General features: G+C 46.4%; 1 protein-coding gene across 3 annotated transcripts in view; it reads right to left on the bottom strand.

The window, feature by feature from the left end:
- Window positions 1-41: 41 nt before the first annotated feature.
- Plpp1 (phospholipid phosphatase 1) overlaps window positions 42-24,300 on the bottom strand; it is an 85,435-nt gene continuing 61,176 nt past the window's right edge. For all 3 annotated transcript variants that reach the window (XM_004623091.3, XM_023708868.1, XM_023708857.1), the window contains exons 4-6: window positions 10,084-10,141; window positions 1,126-1,302; window positions 42-432 (exon numbers count right to left, since the gene is read on the bottom strand). In XM_004623091.3, coding sequence (XP_004623148.1) covers window positions 304-432; window positions 1,126-1,302; window positions 10,084-10,141 — 364 coding nt within the window. In that variant the 3' untranslated portion in view covers window positions 42-303. The remainder of the gene's footprint in view (window positions 433-1,125; window positions 1,303-10,083; window positions 10,142-24,300) is intronic.

Raw genomic sequence — 24,300 nt, 5'->3', positions numbered from 1 at the left:
TATTTAAATCATTCTATGAAAGCATATTACATACACATATGTACATAAGCATTACATTTTTTAATAAAAATGTACAGGTGGAGCATTGTTTTAGTGGAAAGCTTGAAATTTCTTGAAAGAACTTCAGCTATTAGATAACATTGTGTTGACTGGAACTATTTACACAGATGAAGGGGGCATCCACGAGGTATAGTAGCAGCGGTGGCAGTCTGTGAAGGCCTGTACACAGGCAGAAAGATCCATCCTCTCGCCTTCCAGTTGAAGTTTTCCTTTAAAAAGCAGGCCAGTGTCATGTGCCACCCTCTAGGGCTGGTGATTGCTCCGGTAGTGATTGCCTGCTGTTGGGGTTTCGTGCAGAGTGGTATGAGAGTCCTCCTCCTTTCTTTCTTTAAAAGAGTTTTTCTCCTTGAAAAAGTCTGACACGTATGCAACCTATATACAACAAATTATATTTACAACAGGGCAAAATATTTAACAGTACAACTCATTGAGTTTGAAAACTACATGCAAAGGTCCAAGAAGAACTCTGCCAAGACAGGTACACAGGAAGTGCTGTATTGATAAATATGCCACTGCGTGGTGTACCCTAACGATGTCAGCACCACGGATGGCTGATTGTATCTCCAAAGGAGATCAGTACCAATAGAGCTGCTGTGTTCGTTTTACCAGTAGCTTCATGCTGCCAGCCCTTAATGAGTTTACTCTTCATGGGAATTCTTTTTCTTTTCAATTCATTCCAAAAAATACTGTTCGTAGTCAGAGGCTTTTGTAGTAAAAATACTAAACTTTATAACTTATGCAAAGAGCAACCTAATTTTTACCTATCTTAAAATTACTTAAACATTAGCATTCTTAATAGGAAATATGGAGTCGTTTTCTACTTCTTCATAGTCGGCTCACTAGAGATTGTTTTTCCTCTTTTTTTTTTTTGAGACAGAGTATACTACGTGGTTCAGGCTGGCCTTGAACTCACTGTGGAGCCCAGGCTGGCCTCGAGCTAACAGTGATTTTCCTGTCTCCGGCATTGAGCCGTGGGCCACACACCTCACTTGAGGGGTTTTTCTCCCTTCACTTAGCCAGATATTTAATAGCCTCACAGTGTGGGCTGCTGCCCTGTACACTTACAACCAGTACTGCAGCGACAGCTCCTTGAATAAGTCCAGTCAGCACATCACTCCAGTGGTGTTTGTAGTCAGAAACGCGAGAAAGGCCCACATAAATGGATACAGCAATAAGGCCAAACTGCAGCGTAGGGCGTAAGAGTCTTGCCCAGTCTCCCTTCATCCTGGCTTGAAGGTAAAGCTAATAGGAAAGAATAACAAAAAGCTATTTAGCATGCCGCCCAAGCACTTTTATAAATACAATCATACCTCTAAAGAGTTGGCTTTTAAAAGATTATCAAGATACTATCCTATATGGAATAGGACTTTAGGTAAGCACTGTATATATTAAGGCTTCAAACAGCGTTGCCCTGGTAGCTTGTGTTTAGAAGGTTTTAAATAAGGGGGAAATGTCCTCCTTCGTGACTTTCTAGTTAGTTCTGCCTCTTGGAATAACACAGGAGCATGCTGAGTTTGCTCTCACCCTTCTGTTTGCTACTCAGACGAGGCATTATCTGCTTAATACCAGTTAAGAGCTCTGCTAGCCTCAAACTCTTTAAGAGGGCACCTGAAATTAAGTCCCCTGTGTACATAAACACAGTCCTCTGCCCAGCTAAGACCGCTCACAGTGTGGACACAGCAGAGGACTGTTGTGTACAGTAATCAGATCTGTGAGCCACCCCCTGCCCCCTTTTGTCTGAGATAGCGTTTCACTGTGTAGTCTGAACTTCTCTGTAGGCCAGGCAAGCCTCCTGCCTCAGCCTCCCGTGTGCCTGAATTGCTTGTACCACCCAGCATGGCTGTCCTTTCTCATATATTTTGGCTTATTAGTGTCTAGAGATTTTGATGTAGAATGAGCTTTTAGTGAAATTTTTGTTCAAAATTTCTACCCACAAAAAATGTTTTAACATTTAACAAATTCTATTCAGTACTTTTTTACTTGGCCTTAATTAATGCAATCTTCAGCAAGCAGCGCACCTTGCTCTGCCTACTGACGCTTAGAGGAGAGCAGTACCCGGATCTACTCCAGGTCTGTGGGCGCTGCTGTGGCGGTGCGCTTGCCAGCAGCTGGCTAATTTTCTCAGGCACTCAGTGTAAACATTTAGCTCCGCAAGGCCTAGCAGTGAGGTGGGCTCGCTAGTCGGTGCTACTGGCTTCCAGCAGCATCCTCCCGCATTTTTGTTTCTTGTTCAAACTCGGGGGAAAGATTAAGCCCTGTCTCCAGGTTGATCTTATTTTGCCTGAATTGGGAACTGCTCATTTTTAAAGAGGAAGGCCCTTGACTACACCTGAAGCCGCATTTGGTTATTACTGTCACGTGCTGGGCTGTGGCCTCGGTGTGCTGGTCCACAGCTGTGCTCTGGAGACCGAGGCGGAGCCAGCCTGGGCTGCACACAGACTTACCTGTCTCGAAATTTAATAAAAGGACTAGGACATAGCTCAGCGAGGGCCCTGGGTTCTGTCTCCAGAACCAGAGAAGAAAAAAGCAAGTTCACTTAGCACCAAAAGGTTTTCCTACTATGAAAACAGGCCTGGAAATACTTAAAAGTCCCAGTTTGCACTTTTAACCTAAGAGGAACTCGGAGAAGTTTTACCGTTGTTTCTTTTTTCTCGCTTAGACATCTCAAGTCCCTCTTGACAGTAGTGCCCTCTCAACAAAACCTGCATGACGCTAGGTGGCCTGCAGAGGTGTTAAGTATTATTTTGCTCACATTCTTCCATCGGGGATACTGGCTCCCAGAGAAAAGAAGTTAACATTCACTGTGGGTCAGGAATCAGATGAGCTCCACACGCTTTATGGGAGACTTTTACCCATTCGTAGCTAGTTTTCTCCTTCAATATCTACCTGAATACAAGAATTTCCCCTCAGTGAGACACGGACCGCAGACACCAGGAGCTGAGGCATCTCCACACTGAACTCCAGGCTCCCCCTCCGGGGCCAGAAGTCTCCCGCTCAGCAGGGTCCGGGGCCCCCAGAGCGCAGCGATGGTGGCTCCATTCCGGAGCCTGTTTTCGGGTTCAGCTGTGCAAGATCGGGGGCCTACCCTCTGCGGCCCCTCGGGATTTGCTTTCTCTCCCTCACTTTCCAAAACGTTCACCTCTGGACTGTCATCTCCTCCCCTGTTCTCTTGCTTTTAAAGTTCTCCCAAACACCTCAGAGTGCAGCCTCCCCAGAAGAGGACTAAGAAGTGGCGTGACTGGGGTGTGCTTTGTGTGCCAGGATGCAGCTTCTGGTTCCAGGCACATCACTGCACGTCACTCATGATTTGGCACTGCCAGTACCACGCATGACTTGCTTTAAAAGGGAGTCTCCGTCCCTCCATCTTGCCCTAACTGCCACAGGGGAACCCCGACCTGGAAGTTTCTAGGCGCTATCCTCAGAGCAAGCAGGGGAACACAGCACAACCTAGCGCCCGCTGATGGTCACCCTCACCAACTCTGCTCTGTGCTCCCCGTCTGTGCCATTTCCCCAGGGACACGTACACCGAGCCCAGCCTGGGGAGGATTCCTGCGCGGTACGGCGTGGCCTCCGGCTCCGCACTAGTGTCTGAGCCCTACCGTGACAGTGTTGCCCGCCTTCTGGGACAGCCATGCTCCATGCCTGGGTGCACCAGGCCGCACCGAGGTTGTGCTGGGCTGTGCGCTCCCTCAAGAACTACTCCCAGAAGCATGAAGACATGCTCTACTTCAAAAGCTGTGGAAAGGGTGCCCGATGGGTGACTGGTTATTTGCAAGCTGATGTTACAAGGCAGCAAAAGCTACAGCTGGGAAAAGGAATAAGCCACTTAGCGGAAAAGGAGGGTACAGGGCAGTCACCCAAGAAAACAAGTGGCCCAGGAGGCAGAGGAAGTAGGTTCAGCCCCGCTGTGTACTAGCTGCGCTCAGCGTCTGTCTCACTGTACACGTCTGTCTCAACTAAGCGAGTGTGCTGCTTACAACCAAAAGGTAAGAAGGCCAGTTAAGAACCTTCCTTGTGTATAATCAAAACCCAAGATCCTCATTTTTAAATTTGGATTTCTGAGACTGAAATATAGTTTCTTAAAGATACCACTGAGAGGGAAGTGATCTGCTTATAAATCTAGATTCCAAGAGCAAGCAAAAACAATGCCAGCAGTACAAACCTACTGGCCTTTTAAATCTTTATTTGGTACAGGGTCTTGCTCCGCAGCACGGTATGCAGTACTGGGGATCAAACTCGGTCCTTGCACCACTGCCGAGCTATCTCCCCAGCCCCACAAACCTACTATTTGCGAAGACACCCTACACAAGACCTGTGGCTTCAGGGATGAGACCTGCTGTACTCTCCTACACCCTGCAAGGGTGTGGCTCCTAAGCCGGACACCTCGCGCGCCTCCCATCACTGCGCCAGGACGACCTGCAGCCCGCAGCTTTCTGGTGCAGGACGCTCTGCATGGGACGGCAGGAGGGCAGAACGAGGCAGTAACCTGCTGTTTGCAGAGGGGCTTCCAGGAGGCAAAGCCTGACTGCTGCCCCATGCAGACCAGCACGGAACCCAGCTGGCAGGAACCCAGCCAGGACAAGTGAGCGCTGCGTGAACTGTCTAGGGTCATCCAGATTCTTGGGTCACAGATGAAGCCGCCTCTCTGGCTGCTGGCCAGGGGCAAGGAGAAGAGCGGGCCTCATCCAGAACACCGCACTACACAGGGCTTTGCTCATGACCTGATTATTAAAGGAGAGGCTAATACCCAGCAGTGAGCCTGGGACACGGAGACTTAGCTGGGGACAAGCACCGTCAGCTGCCAAACCAAAAAGGCTTCCTTTCCTTCCATGCTTAGAAGGGATGACTCCCTCCACGCCCTGCCCCTCACAAATTTAAGCACTGTCCTAAAATACTTAACGAGTCCAAACAGTCTTGTTTATAAAAAGCACCAGAGCCTGCCGCCACTGTCACCCTGCCCTAACAGGAAAAGGACTAGAGCTGCAGTGACAGGGCTTCCCAGGACGCACAGCTCCAGAATAGACAAGGGACGCGGCAACAGCGTGCACAGCACCGACACTCGCACCCCTCTCCCATCTTAATCTACACAAGTAATGTGGCTCTCAAGGCCTCAGAAGGAAGCCACCACTCACGCTCTTTCCTCATGTCCCTAATCATTCCCTTGAGCCTGTGGAGACTCAGCAAGAACTGCAAATGAAGAAGCACCGCTGAGTGCCAAGAAGAATGAGCCTTCGAAATCCACCGTCAGCCTTTGGGAACGCCCGCTCCGAAGCCAGGTACCACTCCTGGCTCCTGCACAGAGGAAGGTTCCGAGTAGTTTCCGCCTGCATGGAGAATAAAATAAACCACTTTTTTTCTGGGAGAAACCCCAGGTACATGTCTCAACACAGAGACAAGTCTACTAGCAAACTCACCTACTGCGAATGAATAGACACAAGCTCCCGCCCAGTAACATTAAAGGATGAAAGCGTCTTAGTTTAGGTTTTACTAGAAATTTGCACAAGCAATTTCGTACTCCTTACGGGAGCAAGGAGAAGAGGAGTCAACTTGGTCAAGGTAAGCAGATGTCCAAGCTGAAAGCTAGGGTGTAGGGAGCTGGTGCCCCTGCAGGCAGATGCTCTGCTGAGCAGTATGGCAGCTGCCTCTTGGCTGGGTACTGTGAAGAGCTCCGGGGCAGTTTTACAGGGTGCAGAAGCACTTAAGAATTGCTGTCACACTGGGCCACACCTGAAAATATTCAGAAGGTGCATGCTTTCTTGTACATTTAAGCTAACCCATGACGCTACGTGAGCAGTGGGCAGCTCTGGAAAGTGATTAGGCCAGGGGCCACAGCTGTGGTCAGCGTGGCCAGCGGCGTGGTCTCCTGCAAGGGGCCTGGGAGAGCGCGGCAAGAGCTGGTCTGCAGGCAGCCAGGGCACCTCGAGCCCCTCAGAACCTGAGTGTGCTGCACGCTGCTTGGACGTGCAGACTCCAGGCCTGCAGGATATACTTCGGGTTTTTTACTTTTAAGATTTATTTATTGGTACAGGGTCTCTCTACACAGCTCAGACTCTCAATGACCCGCCTGTCTCAGCCTCCCCAGCACTGGGATTACAGGCGTGTGCCACCATGCCTGGTTTCAGTAACTGGCACAGCGTGGGGCCGGCACACAGCACGTGGTACCAGGGATGGAGCGCAAGTCCTTGCACTCCCCAGGCAGGTGCTTAGACCGCTGAGCTATCTCCCAGGCCCTACACTTCTGCTTATAAGCCACTCGTCTGCAGTGACCAATTATAGCACCTCAAACTAAGATGGGATGTAACTATTTTGGGTTAAAAATTCTGACAAACATTTGGCATCCATTAAAGACAACTACCGGCTAAAACCAGATCTTGAAGCTGGTTTGCTTTCGCCTTGCTCCTTCTTGGCTGTCCTCACTAACACAACTGCAAAAAGTACTGTCTCAGTTTCTAAATATCCTACTCTTAACCAAAGGGTTTTTCCCCACCACCCCCCGTAAATGGCAAAGGGTCAGCTTGCAAGCTAAAAATGGTTTCCATGTTTTTGAAGCGTTATTCTTGGGCTGGATGTAGCTCAGTGGTAGAGGGCCTGCCTGGTATGTGCGAGGCCCTAAGTTCAGTCACCAGGACCACACAAAGTTAATTTTAAAAATGAAGAATATATGACTTACAAAGCCGAAGTGTTGGTTATCTGACATTTTATTGGGTGAAAAAATTGCTAATCCCTGAGCCAGGTAATAGCACACTCGACACAAAGAAATACACCTTGGTCAAGCGACTTTGAGGCTGCTTTGAAGACCAAGCCCAGCAAGCTAAATTGGTTGTCCCACCTACATTTGATAGCAAACTAATGCAGGCCTCAGTTTACTCTTCTCTGGGCTTCAACTTATTGTCTTGAAGACTCATACAATTCCTAAATTTCTATTTTGATCTGTTATCTTAGGCAGGATTCTTGTGGTCTGTGGGTACTAAGCTCTTCCCTCCCCAGTACTAGGTAGTACTGCACAACTTAGGGGTCATCTTCATGAAACCCAGGAGTACTGGAACAGGGTCGGTGCCGTGAGGAGTGGTGTGAATGCAGACGTGCGCACTAAAGGTCTGGAGAGGTGAGTGGCACCCTCAACACGGCGGAGCCCTGAGAGGAGGGTTCAGGAGCCCTGTGGCAGGGAAGAGGGTACGGGAGGGCACCAGAAGAGTATGTTAGTACATTCCTCCTGTACCTCACTGTTCTTGAATGATCACATAAATGTCATTTGACATCTGCTCACCGTTCAGGGGTGTCACCCAGTATGCACACTGGCTGTGTCTAAAGCAGCTGTGTCCCCTCCCCTGCTGAGCCCAGATGCCTCTCACTGGCAGTCACTGCTTGGCACTGTGAATGTGCAGGGCAGGGCTGCTGCCAGGGCAGGAGCAATATGGCTGGGGTGTTTGATTTAAGACAATTTGTAACTTGGGTTAACTTGGGGGTGTCAGGAATTCTTGAGGATTTAAATGTCCACCCATATCAGGGACTGGCCCATGATGCCAAGATGCCCAGGGAAATGAGTCACTGCCTAAGGAATTCGGAGGAGAGGTTAATGTTGTGTGTAAATATGGAAGCAAGGAGACATCTGTGTATTCAAGCTTGAAATCAAAGCTGGGGCCCAGGACCTCATCAGGTAAATATTTCCCCTGCCTAGAGCCAGTGAGATACAGTAGAGTTCCTCTTCTCCAGAAAGGTCCTGGTCTGTAACAAAGCTGTTTACAGACTTTTTCTCGCTATGATTTAAATGCCTCGGGGTTCAATCCCCTGCACCACATGCCAGGCGGGCCCGCCCTGGACACACTAGGCCAGCCTCCGAGACCGGGCATGGTGGTGCATGCCTGTCATCCCAGCGCTGGGGAGGCTGACAACGGGAGGATCACAACAAGTATGAGCTGCATAGTGAGACCCTGTACCAAATATAAAAAAAAAAATAAAAAATTTAAATGGCTCACAATAATCCATTAGCAAATTATGACTGAGCTCATTTTCCCTGTGTGTACTTCCAAGCTCTCTCTTCATGGGCCCTGGCCTATCCACAGAGCCAGCCTGCCACTCAGGCTCCCGACCGTCAGGCCAGCCTGTCTACTTGCAGTTCCTGTTTCATAAGAGTGCTCAGAACATGTTTCTGTTTGAATACACAGATGCAACGGATGTTTTGAGAAGGAAAGAATAGAAAATGGTAAGAGAGGAAAAACGGTACATCTGAGAAAAAACCAGCTAATCAAAGTTCTCTGTCGGTCACCTTTTCCCTGCCAGCTCTGCACCCCCTGAACTTCAGACAGCCTGGGCTGGCATTCTGATGAACTAACCAGGAACGCAGCGGCTCCTGACTGTCAGGTGGCCGCCAGCTCGCAGACCTGTCCCATCCCTTCCCAAGCCTTTCTTCCCCATCTTGCCTCTTTGTTCATGGGGATTATTAGAGTTAAAAGGAAAAATGGCATAAAGCGTAAACATCAGCACGAACCAAGCACAGACTCCTGGGTCTCTGCCAAGGAAGGAGGACACTGAGGAGCGGGGCCCGGGAGCATGTCCACACTGGCAAGGCCAGCCAGTATGCTCAGACTGTGCTGTGGAGACCGCGCCCCGCGACTGATGGCTCTCAGGATTACCTACCCTGCCCTTCTCCCCTGGTGCCATATATAACTAAACAGGCTCCTTTTAGAAAGAATGCTGCCAGGCCTGGTGGAGCACACCGTAATCCCAGGCAGGAGGATCCTTGTGAGTTAGACCAGCCTGGGCTACAAAATGAGCTGAAGGCCAGCCTGAACTGCACAGTGAGACCCTGTCCAAAAAAACAAACCAAAAAAAAAAGTTAAGTTTCCGTAAAAAAAAAGTTAAGTTTCTGTAAAAAACTTAACATGAGAAGTCAAAACAGCCTTTTCCATTAACTACCCTGAACCTTCTCCCTGGCACATCAGGAACATCTGTCTTTAAAAAGCAGCCCTGAGCTATGAATCTGTGCCCTTCGCCTCCTCATAAAATTAGATGAACGTAACACAAAAGCCTTGCAGTTTCCAGAAATGTTGGAGAAGCCAAAGGTAATAGTTTCGTGGATTTAAACTTCATATAATATCTGCAATTTTTACACTGTTTTCACTTTGGGAATTTGGTTTTCTAGATAAAAGCAAGCTTAGGTAGTTAATTTAAAAATTTCCCTGAAACAGCTAACTCCCATCGGTCTGCCCCATGCTAATACTATGCTAGCATGGATTTTTGAAATCTAAGCTTTAAATACTCATGCCATTTAATGTGATAAATGGAAAAAAAAATCTGCAAATGTACATGAATACAACTATATAAAAATCGACTTATGAAGAAAATTAAGATACAGAAGTCACCACTGACATTAGGGTAGAGCGCCCACCCTATGCTGCTATCATCATACACTGATCCTGTATAATGCACTATTCAGTAAAGTATATAATTGTATAAGTATTTATTTTTTAAATAAAGCACATTTAAATAAAAGGCAATTCAAAGGTCCCCTGAACGTGCGCTGAAGCCTGGCCTTCCGTTCACTACGCTAACCGATAACGGCATGCCCATGTGCAGCTCGGCGAGCACAGGAAGCCGACCCTCCGGTCTCACCACCAGCCCGTGCCCGTGCCGGGCAGTGCACGCTGCCGCACCGGCGGAGACCACTGGGCTGCACGCCGCAGACGCCGCCCCAGGGAACCGCTGCTTCTGGGCAGGCAGTCGAGGAAGGGTCTCGGCAGCGAAAGGAAAGCAAACTCCACTCAAGCAGAAGCAGCAACAGCTGCCCTCACTTCCGGTAACTGAAGCTCAGCCCTCCTCACACCAGCCAGGGCTGAGTGGCCGCGGCACCCATGCTGGGCCGGAGGGGGGTACCCCACAAAACCGCCCACGGTGAGCACCGAGGAGGAGCCGTGCAGCGGGAGGCTTCCGCGGGCGCGTGGGCCCGGCCACCGCACAGGCGCGGTCCCGTGTGCCGGTCACACCCACAGCACATGTGCCCACGGTCAGGATACAAGTACTTACTGCCAGGAAGACCATGCAGTACATGGAGAATGATGAGTGGCCTGAGTAGAACGACAATCTGTAAGAGAAAGAAAAGAAACATTAATTTTCTCTCATGGAGGCCAAGAATTTGTTCCTTTTGTTGGTGGGGCCAAGAATCAAGTCCAGAGCTAGGCACACACTAGGCACGTGCTCCACCCCTGAGCATCCACCTCCAGCCAGAAACCTTCTTGATTCCATCAACTTCCTAGCTCAGAGAGCACACAGTTCCCTCCCTCTCCCCTCAGAAGTCACAAGATGAGGGTGGAAGGACAGAAGACAACATGGGGCTCGAGGGGGGCTGAGGTCCTGCTCCACTCGGCCATCTCCCTGAAACTCGTAGGACGGTGCTGGATCACCGGACAAGCCTGCCAGGCGGCTCTCACGTGTCCAGGAGTAATAACTGATGAGCCAGAGTTGGCAGAAAGGCCATGACTTTACTCCCCAAAAATGTGTATGACCATGACTGCAGCCTGCTTTCCACGCAGGGCCTGCCCCGAATGACGCCATGCCTCCTGTGGAACACGGCGCAAGCTGATCTGCTTTCCCTGGGTTAGCACTCTGTCGCAGATGGGCACACATCTTGCCTGTTTCCGCCAGAGGAAGTGCTTCCCTGCGCTATTTTAACTGAGTACCACCAGTCCTCCAGCACATGAACGTCTCTTTCAGTACTACCATCTAGAAATCTCTGAGTGACTGCAACAGGTGTGGCACTTCTGAAGCAGAAAAGGCTGAACATTCAAGAACTGTGTTCTGCTTCCACAGACGTAGCCATGAAAAGAAAGAAACTCGTGCAAATCATTCCAACATTTCTCCTGAGTGTCCTCTGCACACGAAGGACGTAAGATCTCACGCACCGCATTCTGCCTTATTCAGGATTCACGGGCAGTGTTCGTTCCCTGGGTTTAGGGATGAGAAAAGGCCCCTAAAGCACACACTAAAAGGCATGGAAATTGGGCAGCCGAGGGTGGGCGGGAAAATAACGATGATTTAGGTACACAGTAGCGATAACTACTGAGAATTTACCTTTTCTACCAAGAATTTTAATTGTATTTTTTTGTAGGTATTCTGAGAATCTAGTCCAGCTACTAGGGAGGCCAAGGCAAAAACATCACAGATTTAAAGGCCAGCCTGAGCACCTCAGGAAGACGCTGTCCGAAATTTGCAAAGGGCTGGGTGTGCAGCTCACTGGCAGAGTGCCTGCCGCACACACGCGAGGCCCTGCCCGGACTTAATCCAGCACCACGAAAGAGAGCATTTGTAATTCCCGTGCCAGCCAGGAATCATATAATTAAATCTCACAATTGTTCTGACTTTAATCTATGTGGAACAAAAGTAAGCAAATCACTTTTTAGCTTATCTGGCCACAAAGAATGAAGAAATAAAACCTTATTTTAAATTAGATCATTAGACCAGATTTCTGAACATTTTATAGTTGGTTTTAATAAGTTATACTGAAGACACTACAAATTAAATGAATTTCAGAGACTGTCAAAGCCCATTAAGCCAAAATAACCTTGATGAGAAATACTATATTCCCAAGCCCAAACCATTTAGCTTCACTAAATGTTGTACTTTATACACAAAGTCATAATTTGCAAACTAACAGTTTACTGGCTACAGAGTGATTTCATTAGTTGAATACAAAATGGTTTCAATTTTGTAACTCCGAATATGTAATCATTTCTATTCAGGACAGTCAGCCAAGAAACCTGCCTACGACTCTGATAGACAGGGATCAAAAACCAGTATTCAATCTCAGTTTCTAAGCCTTCTCCATAGAAATTTATCAAATATCTCCTAATATGAACTTTTATTTCTATTAAAATGAGAAGTAACAATACAGCACAAGTTCTAACTTCAAACCATTCCTATTTCCCACAAATCTACTTTTCTTCAAGTCTCTAGGAGAAAAGGTCCTGCAGTTATCTTACGCTCATAACTCACATATGAACTACAAAACTGTCTGGATGCTTTAATAAAACTCAAGCAGCAGTCCAAATGCAAACTGGTTTCATGTAATAACTTCAACTGTGTTGTTTCAGATTTTGGCCCCAGCTAAGAAGATGTGTCTTAAGAATTTTAACTAGCTCTCTGCTTCACTACAGCCCTCAGATAAAGATACAGTAACAGTGTAAGCAAGCTTTCCATCAACCCTTGGGAAAATGTTTTCAGAAAGTTTCCAAAGATAAAAATTTTCCAAAACTCATTTACACGAATACTGGGAATCAGTCCATTAACAATAACCTTCAGTTAGCACACTGCTCTTGACTGTTCAACTTACTGGGAATGCGACTCCAGTACAAATGCCAGATTTCAGATTTCTCTTCCATTTGTCAGCTGAGACAACTTACCCTACAGGCCAAACCCCAACGTCACGGTTTTCCGTGCGTTCGCAGCCACGCGCAACACCCCAGGCACCCTGGACGCCCAGCATCTGCCCCCGTGCCCGGCCTCTCACCCTGCACAGGCGCTCGTGTCCCGCCTTTCCCGTCACCTACGAAGACGCAGAGAAAGCGTTTCTGAATCTTGTACTCACGTGGCTAAACCACCAGGGGCACGGTGACTACTTCACTTCCTGTAGGGCCTCCCGGTGCATCTACTTTCCTCAGGAGAGCCAGGTTTATCTTCCTTCACGGCAGGGCAGTGCTGCACCATGTACATGTGCCACATTTTATCTATTCATCTGCTGAAGGACATCCTAGGCGACTTCTGAGATTCCACTGGGATGCACTCTGCTGCTCTCAACATGGTGTGGCACGGGTCACTGTGACGCGATGCCACTGACGCTTAGGAAGCTAACTAGATGGGAAATGGCTGGGTCAAATGTCACTTGGCATTTAGGGTTTCGAGGAAATCCCACACCATTTGCAGTGGCCTGCACTCCCATCAGCAGTGCTGCAGCCTCACCAGCACTGGATACTATTTCAATTCTTGATGACAGCCATTATCCTGCAACTTCTGAGTAAGCTGGAATCAACTGGAAATATCTTTTCTTGCATTAATTTTTGAGTAATCATTTTCCTAACTACTGAAGACTACTCATCACTTCTGATACATTATCTCTGCCTTCTACAGGTTTATTCATTTTTTGATACAAGGACTCACTATGGAGCTCGGACTCAGTGATCCTCCTGTCTCAGCCTTCCTAGTGCTGGCATGCCACCATACCCAGTTCTGAGACCAGCACGGCACACAGTATGCAGTTCCGGGGATCGAACCAGGTCCCTGCGCTTGCCAGGCAGGCGCATATGCCGCTGAGCTAACTCCCCAGAACTACTTTTACTACTAAAAAATAAGCCATTTCTGGCGATGTGTAATAGAGGGGTCACGCTTGGAGTGCCTGCCATCCTGGTCTTCTAAATATGTACTTCTTGTCATGACATACTATTTATTACCATAATGTCTCTCAAATAAAGTTGTTGTTGTTGTTTTTTTAAAGTGTAATAAATGAAAAAAAAAGACAAGAATAAGAAAAAAAAATGTCACAGGTCTGTCCTGTTACAATTCTGTAATGGTTAGATTTCTAAATTTCTTTGTAAAAATATGTAAATGCTTATTTCTACTTTTATAAAATTATTTTTCCTTCGTATTCTGTAAGGACTTTAAGTTCAACATATCAATATTTGATGGAAAAAACCTGTTCCATGATATGCCAAAGATGTTTGATATTTAGACAGATAGAGTAAACCGAACTGCATATATTGCAGATTAATAATTAGCTTCTCTTCTGGAAGGTTAACAACCTAAGTTAGCAGATCAAAATTGGAGAAAAGGAAGAGCTGCAAGGTCAGCCAACATTTTGGCCCTAGCCTTTCAAGGTCAGTGAAGATTTGGGACAGAAGAGAACTTGTACTATAACAACATGTAACTCAGTTGTGCTCCAAATTTTCTGATCAAGAAGATTACGGAGCCACAAGAGGAATGTGATTAATGATGTATAGTGTGCCTGGGGAGAGTCACATGGAGAGAAAAAACATTCTCTCAGGCTTTCACAGAGAACACACTGGTCAAGCAATGGCCATGACTCATCCTCATGGCTGACACTGACAAAGGATCTACAAAGTGCAGTACAGGGCTACAGGATGAATCCTGAGGGTACTTGGCTGGCCTTGTCAGATACCAAAGTTACATTTCTTGTTATATAGGTCTTGCTTTATCTTGGTCTTAACCATCCAGCAGAAAAGTATAAAAACGAGGTATATAAAGTAAAGCCATATTAATAAGATGAGCTGTAAAAGACTCAAGTCAGTAACTTCTTTTTTTTTTTTTTTTAAATTTATTTATTTTTATTTATTACATTTATTTATTGTGTGTGTGTGTGGCCAGCTCAGCCCACCAGGGGGTGGGTCTGGCTGGCATGTGGTGCTGGGGATCGAACCGCGGTCCCTGTGTTTTGCCAAGCTTGTTTCAAGTAGGTGCTTTAGACCACTGAGCCATCTCTCCAGCCCCAAGTCAGTAACTTCTGAGGATAATCCACTAATATTATAGACTGCTAGACAGTGTTGGACTGTTTTGCTGAATTCAAACACCTACAGTATTTAGATTCCAACAGAATATCCACCTCTGGCAGGACAAAAACAAAAAACAAAAAAAAGGGATACAAAGGAAAGATCATTTTGTATGTATATATACAAAATAGGATAGATATACAGCTACTTTCGCTTAATTCAATGAGTAGAAAGAGGGGTACCAATAGTGTCTGGACAGAATATCCTGGCTGCTTCTTGTGCTATGGATAACCACTAAGAAGATAACAATGTACATTGTATTATTGAAACTGTCCTATTAATAAACTATGAAACTGTCTCATTCATACTTATTCATATTTATCTCAATAAAAATAAATAAATAAAATAAATAAGCCATCTCTCTGCCATTCCCATTTTAACTGCTCATTCTCTCCAAGTCCCCAATATTATGCAGCTCCACTACTGTGTGTCTAGTAGGGATTTCTTACGGCCAGGCATGGTGGCACACACCTGTAATCCCAGCACTGAGAAGGCTGAGGTAGTAGTGAGATGGGTCTCAAAAAAACCAGAAGTGAACAATAAATGTAACACTTACCTTGTTGGCTTCCTGTATCTGAGGATTTACATAATTCACCAATTCTAGAAGGTTCTCAACCCTGTATCCTATCTCTGAAGTTCTGGCAGAACGTGAAATGCATCTTTTCATTCTATCCCCGTCCCTTGGCCTGTCCTCTCCATTAAGATCTCTTCAGTGCAAACTCCAACTTCAGTCCTCCCTTTCACTGCTGCTTAATCTGTTACGTTTTAAACTTTAAGTTACTAAAATATGTATCATTTATCAGCATGCTCAATTTTCATTCTCTTCATCCTGCATCATACTTTCAACCTACGCAGTACACACGTTACACTCTGCACAGCAATTCTACTACTGCGATCTGGGCAGTTTCCGTCATCATACTTGCTGCCGCCTCTCGGGCAGCTTGCTTCCCTGCCCGCTTACGTGTCAGCCTTGGGACTCTGCGGGGATGCCTTGAAGCAAGCGCTCTCACGAGGTTTATGGGCACCTCTGCTATGTCCAGGATCAATCCACTCTGACCTTCTGGCTTATTTCTAAAGTTACAGAGAGAGCAGGAACTGTGGCTCCAGCCCCGCGAGTGTGGCCTACGGTCAAGCAGCTCTCAGTAGGAGGAAAGTGCCTGCCGGAGTCCTTAGCGCACCCACATGCTTTGCCCTGCAGGTCTGCCCACTCGCCTGCCTCAGCCCTTTAGTCTGCTGTGCACCCGGCATTCACTGCCTTTCTACCAAAACCAGGGTCCAGGCATCCAGAAGTTGACAGATACTTTTAGGACACAGAGATCTGCAACTCACTGAGCCTACTTTGGCTTCAAAAAAATTCCCTTAGCCTCCAGCAGCCATTTATGGAGGAGATTGTATACATCCCCTTTGCTGTGGGTCCCAAGTGGCTAGGGCCACAGACAGGCACCAGCTTATACATACACTTTTCAACGAAATGAAAATATATGGAAGAACTTAGAAAAACTATAAAAGAGATGTCAATGTGTAATTAATCACTTGAGTAGACTACTGTTATGGTTTGTGTCTAGTTGTCCCCCCAAAGTCTCATGCAGTCATGGGGTGAGGACTTCTAGAGTTTGTGTTAAATCATGATCCACTGGGATTATGTGTGATCCAAGGCTGGGATTATGGGTTTTAGTACTGCTGGGATTATCCATAGGTGGGTAAGTACTGGGAAGTACCATAGGTGTGAGTACTTCCCCTACCCTGGGGCAGGTAATTTGCATTACAATGTAAGGTGGGAAGAGAAGCCAGCTGCTTGAGCTGCTGCTACCCCTCCCTTGTGCTCTTGCTCTTTGCCGCAGCCATGAAAGGTTGCTTTCTGCTCTGTGCTGCTCTGCCTTGGACCCAAGTGAGTATGGACGGAAACCTCCAGTAACTGTGAGCTAAATAAACCTTTCCTTCCTTCAGTTTGAGTGTCGGGTATTTGTCCCAGCAACGAGAGAAGAGTAACTAAGACAACTACCAAGTTGTCCTTTGTACACTTTTAGCAGCATAAAAGTCAAATTTACTATGAGAAATTTCTTTGAATGCTATTTCCCGATTCAACATCAACATGACAGACTGGCTTCAAGTATGAACTCCCCTCTGTGGTCCCATCTACCCACTGACTCACCTAGTAAAGACAGGCAACGTCTCACACAAGTGGACGCGTGAACATCGACCTCTTAACACGTTAATCGCACATTAGCTCTACTTTATTTCAAAAGGACATTTACAACTGATAAATGTGTCAAGTGCTCTGGTATAAGGTATCAGCTTATCTTTGAAGGCCGCACCCCTAGTGTACTGGGAAGTCTCTCAGATGACAAGAGGAAAGGCTTACCCCCTCGCATACTTTCAAAAGGACCATGTGGCCGCACCCACAACGTGAGCATCAGTTCTGACCCAGCAGTTCACCTCAAGGCATCGCTCCTAGAGCAGCACACACGTACACACACGTGTGCGGCAACACCATGGCACCTCGAGGGCCGCGGGGGGCTCCAGCACTATTCTGGAAGTTGTGTCAGAATGAATGCAGCAGAACTGTGTCAACTGAAATAAAAAGTACCATAAAGGATTTTAAAATATATCATTTATTTAACACACACAAAAAGAAGAAATTTCATATTCAGTATAAAAATACACAGAAAAATGAAAGGGTACACAAACCAGCTGTGCAAAAATGTATCACATGAAGACTAACAAAACTTCCACACTAGACAGTGGTAATACTGCAGATCACTTGTTAGAGTAAAAGTACATACAGTATTTGGCTGGAAATATTAAAAATAATAGTTGTCAAAATACCTTTGGTACGCTAGCTCCAAATTTCCTACAGCACTCTCCCCGTACCTGTCCCCCGCTACTCTTCCCAGCAGTGCCGTGAGTGTCACTACCCTGAGCAGCCTGCATCACAAACGCGCCCTGATGTAGACGCACATCCAGAGCCCGGCAGTGGCTCAGGCCCTGGAAACCTGTCCTCACACCTTGATTAAGGACTCTGACATTTTTGTGGATAAAAGCCATATTGTAGAAATGTTTAGAACTGTAAGAAGCACAGGGTATCTCTCGCCAAGATGGTACAAAGGTAAAGGTAATAAACAGTGCAGAATCTAAGCGGCCCTAACCAAAACTAACTTACATAGAACGCAGTAAAGGTAATGTAAGCTCAGCTCCCTTCTCTGAACCACCCAGGAATAGAGAACTAGCTCAGGAGCAACAAAAGCCACACCATACGTCTCGAATTGTTTGTATATTAACCACTTCTCTTCCCACTTCAAGCCTCTGCGTTAGTCTATTTAGCCATGCTACACAGCACAAAGTCACATGCCTTTCTGACATAAGACAGAGGTGACTGCCCTGTTTTATTCATTAACATTAATTTATCACTCATTCCACTGCCGCTACCACACATGAACCACGTCTTCACAGTCACATGGCATGATCCTTAAGGGAGAGAAGCCATCAGGACTATGAGAAAGGAAAAAATAGGGCACAGCTGGTGTATGAGTAGGGAATTGTAAGTTCGTAACTTAATGGACTATTTGATGACTCTAACCTGATAAAAATAATGTTTTCTGTTTATGCAAGAATCTTGAGGGCCGGGAGATAGCTCAGTAGAATAAGTGCCTACTACCTCGCAAGAATCTTGAAAAAAAGGAACTTATAAAGTAGCAAGTTGCTGAGAATCATGGGATAAAGGAAGGTAGAAATGCAAGTATCTTAAAAATAATGTGACTTTCGAAAGAAATTTTTCCAAACCCTCAACAAGGAAACTGTGACTGAAACAGATGAAGGCGAGGTAGACTGTGACCAAGCTTACTGGCTGAAGTGTGAAACATACAAAGCCATACTTTGGAGTGGGGGTCACGTGTTTTCACTATTGTTAAGGAAAAATTCACGACTTTGTGCATAAAGTCTCCAAATCACCAAAGCCACTGTGAGGAAAACAAAAGGAAACCTGGACAGACTGAGCAAAACGCAAGCCAGAGCCTTCCACTGTAGACCTCTCCCAGCAGGGGCGGCAGGGCCAAGAAGTCTTTGGTTACTTACTGCCTGGCAGCCCTTGCGGGTCACACTGACTCCGGGTCACCAGGCCCAAGTGGCACAGAAGGGCCTTTAGTATCGTACAGAAACACAGACCTGAGCTACAGTAGACCCTGTTGGCAGCAGGACAAAAAGCAGAGGCCCAAACAGATGAGCCCAACAGGAGGCTGGCCAGACAGGTCGCTCTGTTCCTTTCAGACCAGACTGGTGACATCACTGCAGCTCACGTTACCAAAAGGCCCAGCAGGGCGCCACAGTACTCCACCTGGAGAGATCTATTCTACCCAACTGACAAATGCAGAAAAGACACTTCCCTTAGCAACCCGGGTCCTCTTCCTGTTACAATAGTGGCAATTTCTATCACAAAACATCACTCATCTTAGTACATTTAGGTTATAAAGAAGGGAGGAAAGCTGAAGCATCTTTAAGGAACACCACGAGAGCCCACCCTCCCACCCCACGCCCGTCCCAGCCCAGCGGACACCCAACTCTGAGCGTCCTCCCCTACCGCCACCATCGGTTCCCTAGGGACTTGTGCCCACCGCATTACGCTCTCCATGTGTCCCCTGCATGGAGTACACTTCCACCTCTCTTTAGGGGCTAATTCAGCCAGCTTCATCCAAGAGATCTTTAAAAATATCTAGACGAAGTTGTTGCCCTGCCTCCGCGGGGGAGAGGCCTGCTGCCCCGAGACAGAACATGCACCTTGCAGTGAACTGTCTTCCTGCGCGTCTAAAGTGGGCCGGGGCAACTGAAAGACTGAAAATTGAACCCGCTGCGTTTCTAGTTCTATCATACGTATTCATTACTTTTTAGAAATCACAAAACACAAGAGCAATTCCTTGGTGGAATGAGCGTCCACCTTCCCGGCTGTGATCACCTTAATCCATCGTGCATCCCTAACACCCTGCGCGGTTATCCAGCACACAGGAGGTGCTCGAGACTTCTTTCAGGCTGAAATCGAACCTAGAACCTGATCTTTCATTGTGAGTTATCCCAGAAAACAAAAAATCCTCACACTTTTCATATCCAAATATTACATGTACCTTGGCCCCTACCTATAATATACTAAGAGAATGAAATACTATTCGCTCTGTCAACGAAGACACCCTCATCTTTTGATAGTTATCAACATGGACAAAGAAAGGAATAGGTGACCTATGAACCATCTTTATCACAGAACACACACTGCCTACCTGTGAGCTCTACCACGTCAAGGAGGCAAGTGATCTGATTCGACACTTTCTTTTCCCTTGTGGTGGTGAGAATCCAACTTCCGGTCAGAGCCCAGGAGCGGCACGAAGGCCACTCCAACACTTTGCTACTGCGACCTTCTCGCCGAGACTCTGGCCAGAGTGCCAGAACGTAGCAGCTTACACGGAAGCGTGGGGCACCTTCTCAACACATCTGCCAAGCATTTTCATAATGTGTGTAAAATGTCCCAAGACCTTTTTCACACAGCAATCCAAGGCAGTTGGATTGGTTGTGCAAATAATATTCATAATGTATTCAGAATATAGGTGTATTCTATTGCAAATCTTTAAAAATTTAAGTTTCAAAAGTATTTTCAAAGGGAGACAGCACAACAAAAACAAAGAGAAGGGGTTTTAAATACTGTCTGTATCCACTGTCTATGTAAAGTTTTTTTAGTTTTTAAAGGAGCAGTTTTGTACTTTAATAATTAAACAAAATTCTTGAAAACTGCCTGTCTTGTTCATAAGTTTTCAAACATCCCCTGAGAAGGAAAACATTGTAGTTACACTATATACCCTACTAAGTTAGTGGTAAGTACACTATACACATTAAAAGGCTAGCAGTCCTGTCATCCCTCCAGTGCAGAGATGGGAAGTTCATCATCTATAAGGATGCTAATTTTATTACTATTATCTAATGTCTTCCCAAGCTTCACTCTCTCAAAAAAGAACCATTAAAAATCCTCTAGCAACAGAATTTCTGTCTGTCTGCTTGCTCGATGGAGACTATAATCCCAGAAACTCAGTCAAGATCCAGGCAGTAGTGGCTGAGAAGCTACCGCTGCGTGGTGGTTTACCTGGAGCAGGCAAGGTTGGCGGCACTCTGGTACGGCCTCTGTGTTTCTGTGCTGCTCGGGGGCCGCCACCTGTGTACTCCCTGGAATCCGAGTAGCACTCTTCCTGTGGGCACCTTGCCGTTCAACTTCAGGGAAACTACTATCCCTGGACCGAGGTGCCGCATCCTATGCCCGCTCTGCTTTAGTATCGATGTAGCATTTTAGCGCCTGGACAAGGTTTCGCACCCTGTTCTCCCAGCTGTCTCCACACGGCAGTCTTTTCATTCAACTTCTACTGCATTCAGTTCAAAGGCCTTAGCGTAAACACCGATACACTAGTATCTGACCCAAACCTGTATCCTTTCTGCCTCCAGCCGCCTACCTCTGCTCACGTGGCTCGGCCCTGTGACATGCTCTGTTCCAATTCTACATGTCCAAAAACAATTTGTTGTTGGTGGTGCTTGAGATTGGACCTGTTAGTGCCCTACAACTAAGCTACACCTCCAGCCCTTTTTATTTTTCATTTTGAAACAGCATCTCGCAAGTTGCCCAGGATAGCCTCAAACTTGCAATCTTCCTGTCTCATTCTCCCAAGTAGTTGGCCTTACAGGAATGCACCACTGTACTTGGCTAGAGTCAAATCTTATTCCTCCTACAAAATACCTCCTCTACAAAGGCTAACACTGTCCATCTTTGGATTTAATGTCCCGCATTGCCACAAGGCCTCTACCACTTTCCGTCACCCACAACACCACACAGGCACTCTGCAAGCGTCTCATCAGCATTGCAGCACCACAAGACCAACACGCACGTCGCGACGGCACCACAACGGCCAGAGGAGCAGCACAGCTTGCACTGCAGGGGGCCTGACAGAGGCAGCGACCTTGAAGTACATCCCTTTTCAATATAGGAACCTCTGGGCTAAAAAGATAGCCAACATTTTGGCCCTAGCCCTTCAAGGTCAGCGAGGACTCAGGACAGAAGAGAACTTCTGCTGTGACATCTTGTAACTAAGTGGTAACCCAAATTTTATGACCAAGGAGATTATGGGGCCACAGAGGAAAGGGATCGACAATGCACAGTGTGCCTAAGGAGGGTCACCTAAGAGAAAAAATTCCCTCAGGCTTTCGCAGAGAGCAAATTGGTCAAGCAACGGCCGTGACTCATCCAGATGGCTGACACTGACAGAAGATCCACAAGGTGCTGTACATGGTTACAGGGTAAATCCTGAGGGCATCTGACTGACCTTGTCAGAAACAAAAGTTCCATTTTTAGTTATATAGGTCTTGCTTAAATTGGTCTTAACCATCCATCAGAAAAGTGTAACCACAAGGTATAAAAAGTAAAGCTAGGGGCCAGGGAGCTGGCTCAGAGGAATAAGCGCTTCCCCGGTAAGCGCAAGGGCCTGAGTTCAACACTCAGTTCCAACAACAAAAAAAAGTAAAGTTATATTAATATGCTGAGCTGTAAAAGGCTCAATTCAGCAACTTCAGATAACTGCCAGTTGTGCTGATAACTCACTACTATTATGGACTACTGGAGTATATTGGGTTATTTTTGCTGAATTCAAGTAGCTACAATATTTGGACTAACATCAAGTATGAAAAGATCCTTTAAAGACTTCTCCAAATAGAGCTTCTCTAACAGCAATGGAGCACCCATCTCTGACAAAAGAAAACAAAAAAGGGGGATATAAATAAAGGACCATTTTATAGTGAAAAAAAAATACGTATATACATGATAGGACAGATATACAGCTACTTTCTCTTAGTTCAATGAGCAGAAAGGTTTGCACTAATAGTGTTTAGACAAGATATCATGTCTACATCGTATCCTCTGAATAACTGCTATGAAGACAACAATATGCAGTGTATTGATTATTGTAACTGTCCTACTAACCTGTTTTTGAAACTGTTTCGTTGCTATTTTATCTTTTTTCTCATTAAATAAAAAATAAATTAAAAAAGTAAATATAACACCCTAAAGTCCTCTCGCAGAGCAGGAGAGCTATTAATATCATCCCCTATTTCATCCTACATGCTGGTATTTCCATACAGACACATGACCTAACAGGGAGGGACAAGTTACTGATAGACGTACGCGTGGGAAAAAGGAAAAGCCTGAACAAATGAATCTTCCTGAAGGCATAATGGCTCGTCTGGTCTATAAACCACACGGACGGTCCATTCTCTCACCAGGTACACACACGCCACACGCAGCAGCCTACTTATGATGGGTGCTTCTCTATATAGAAGGCATTTCCTCAAAATTCGGCCTTATTAACCTGCATGTGGGTTGCACTTTAAAAAGCAAAATTATGTCTCACATTCAACAACACATGTTGCACTTAAGCCTCTAAATACAAGTCTGCTGTAATGCAAATACAAATAACTTTGTGTTGGGCCAGTGAGATAGCTCAGCAAACCAAGTGCCTGCTGAGGCAAGCGCAGGGACCAGGGTTCCATCCCTGAGACCACATGCCACACTGGCCCCTCCCCCAGAAATGTGCTGCATGCCAGTAATCCCTGTGCTGGGAGGCTGAAAACAGGAGGATCACTATGAGTCCGAGCTGCATAGTGAGACCCTGTACCAAATACATTTAAAAATAAAGAAATAACTTTGTACTGAATATCTGATTCACAGAACCAGAGACCAATCATTCAGAATAGATCAGAAACATGAGTTTGTACCTACATATAATTTAGGGTTGGGGATACAACCAGGGATAGAATGCTTAACTACTGTACAAGCCCCGGGTTCAATCCCCAGCACAAAAAAACACATACATAATTGAAATACAAGCAGAAAAAGCAAAAAGGTATCTCTTAAAGCAGCCAATAATTTGTGTACACCAACTCCCTGTACACAATTTTAAACCCACCCTGTATTAGTCCCTGTACCCTGAGACAGATGTCACACAAGGCAACATTCCCATAATACAGGGGATCAACACCAGCGGCTGTCAAAATATGGCCATATGACGTCAACATCTGAGGACTTGTCAGGAACACAAATTCTCAGGTCTCACCCCAAACCTCGGGAATCTGAGTCAGGCACTTGATGACTAGCTCAGCAAGCCTGCAGATGCCTCTGAAACACTACAGTCTGAGCGCCACTGGTCTGAGGAGAATCTTGACTCAGGAGGGAGCTACAGTTCTGAACTATGAGCTCATTAGTTTTCTGGGTTTGGTTTTCTTTTTTCCTTTTTCCAAAACACTGAGTGTAATGGTATCCTCACTGGCATCAGCAAAGGTAGACCTGGTAGTGGGACGCCATAACAGTGCAGAGCAGCTCACCTACTCTACCGCAGACCTGGCGGTGGGATGCCGTAACAGTGCAGAGCAGCGCATCTACTCTACCGCAGACCTGGCGGTGGGACGCCGTAACAGTGCAGAGCAGCGCATCTACTCTACCGCAGACCTGGCGGTGGGATGCCGTAACAGTGCAGAGCAGCTCACCTACTCTACCGCAGACCTGGCAGTGGGACGCCATAACAGTGCAGAGCAGCGCATCTAATCTACCGCAGACCTGGCAGTGGGATGCCGTAACAGTGCAGAGCAGCTCACCTACTCTACCGCAGACCTGGCGGTGGGA

Source organism: Octodon degus, unplaced genomic scaffold (genome assembly GCF_000260255.1).
Source record: "Octodon degus isolate 3935 unplaced genomic scaffold, OctDeg1.0 scaffold00001, whole genome shotgun sequence".
NCBI classification, from domain to species: Eukaryota; Metazoa; Chordata; class Mammalia; order Rodentia; family Octodontidae; genus Octodon; species Octodon degus.
This window is presented reverse-complemented; position numbering and strand designations above follow the sequence as displayed.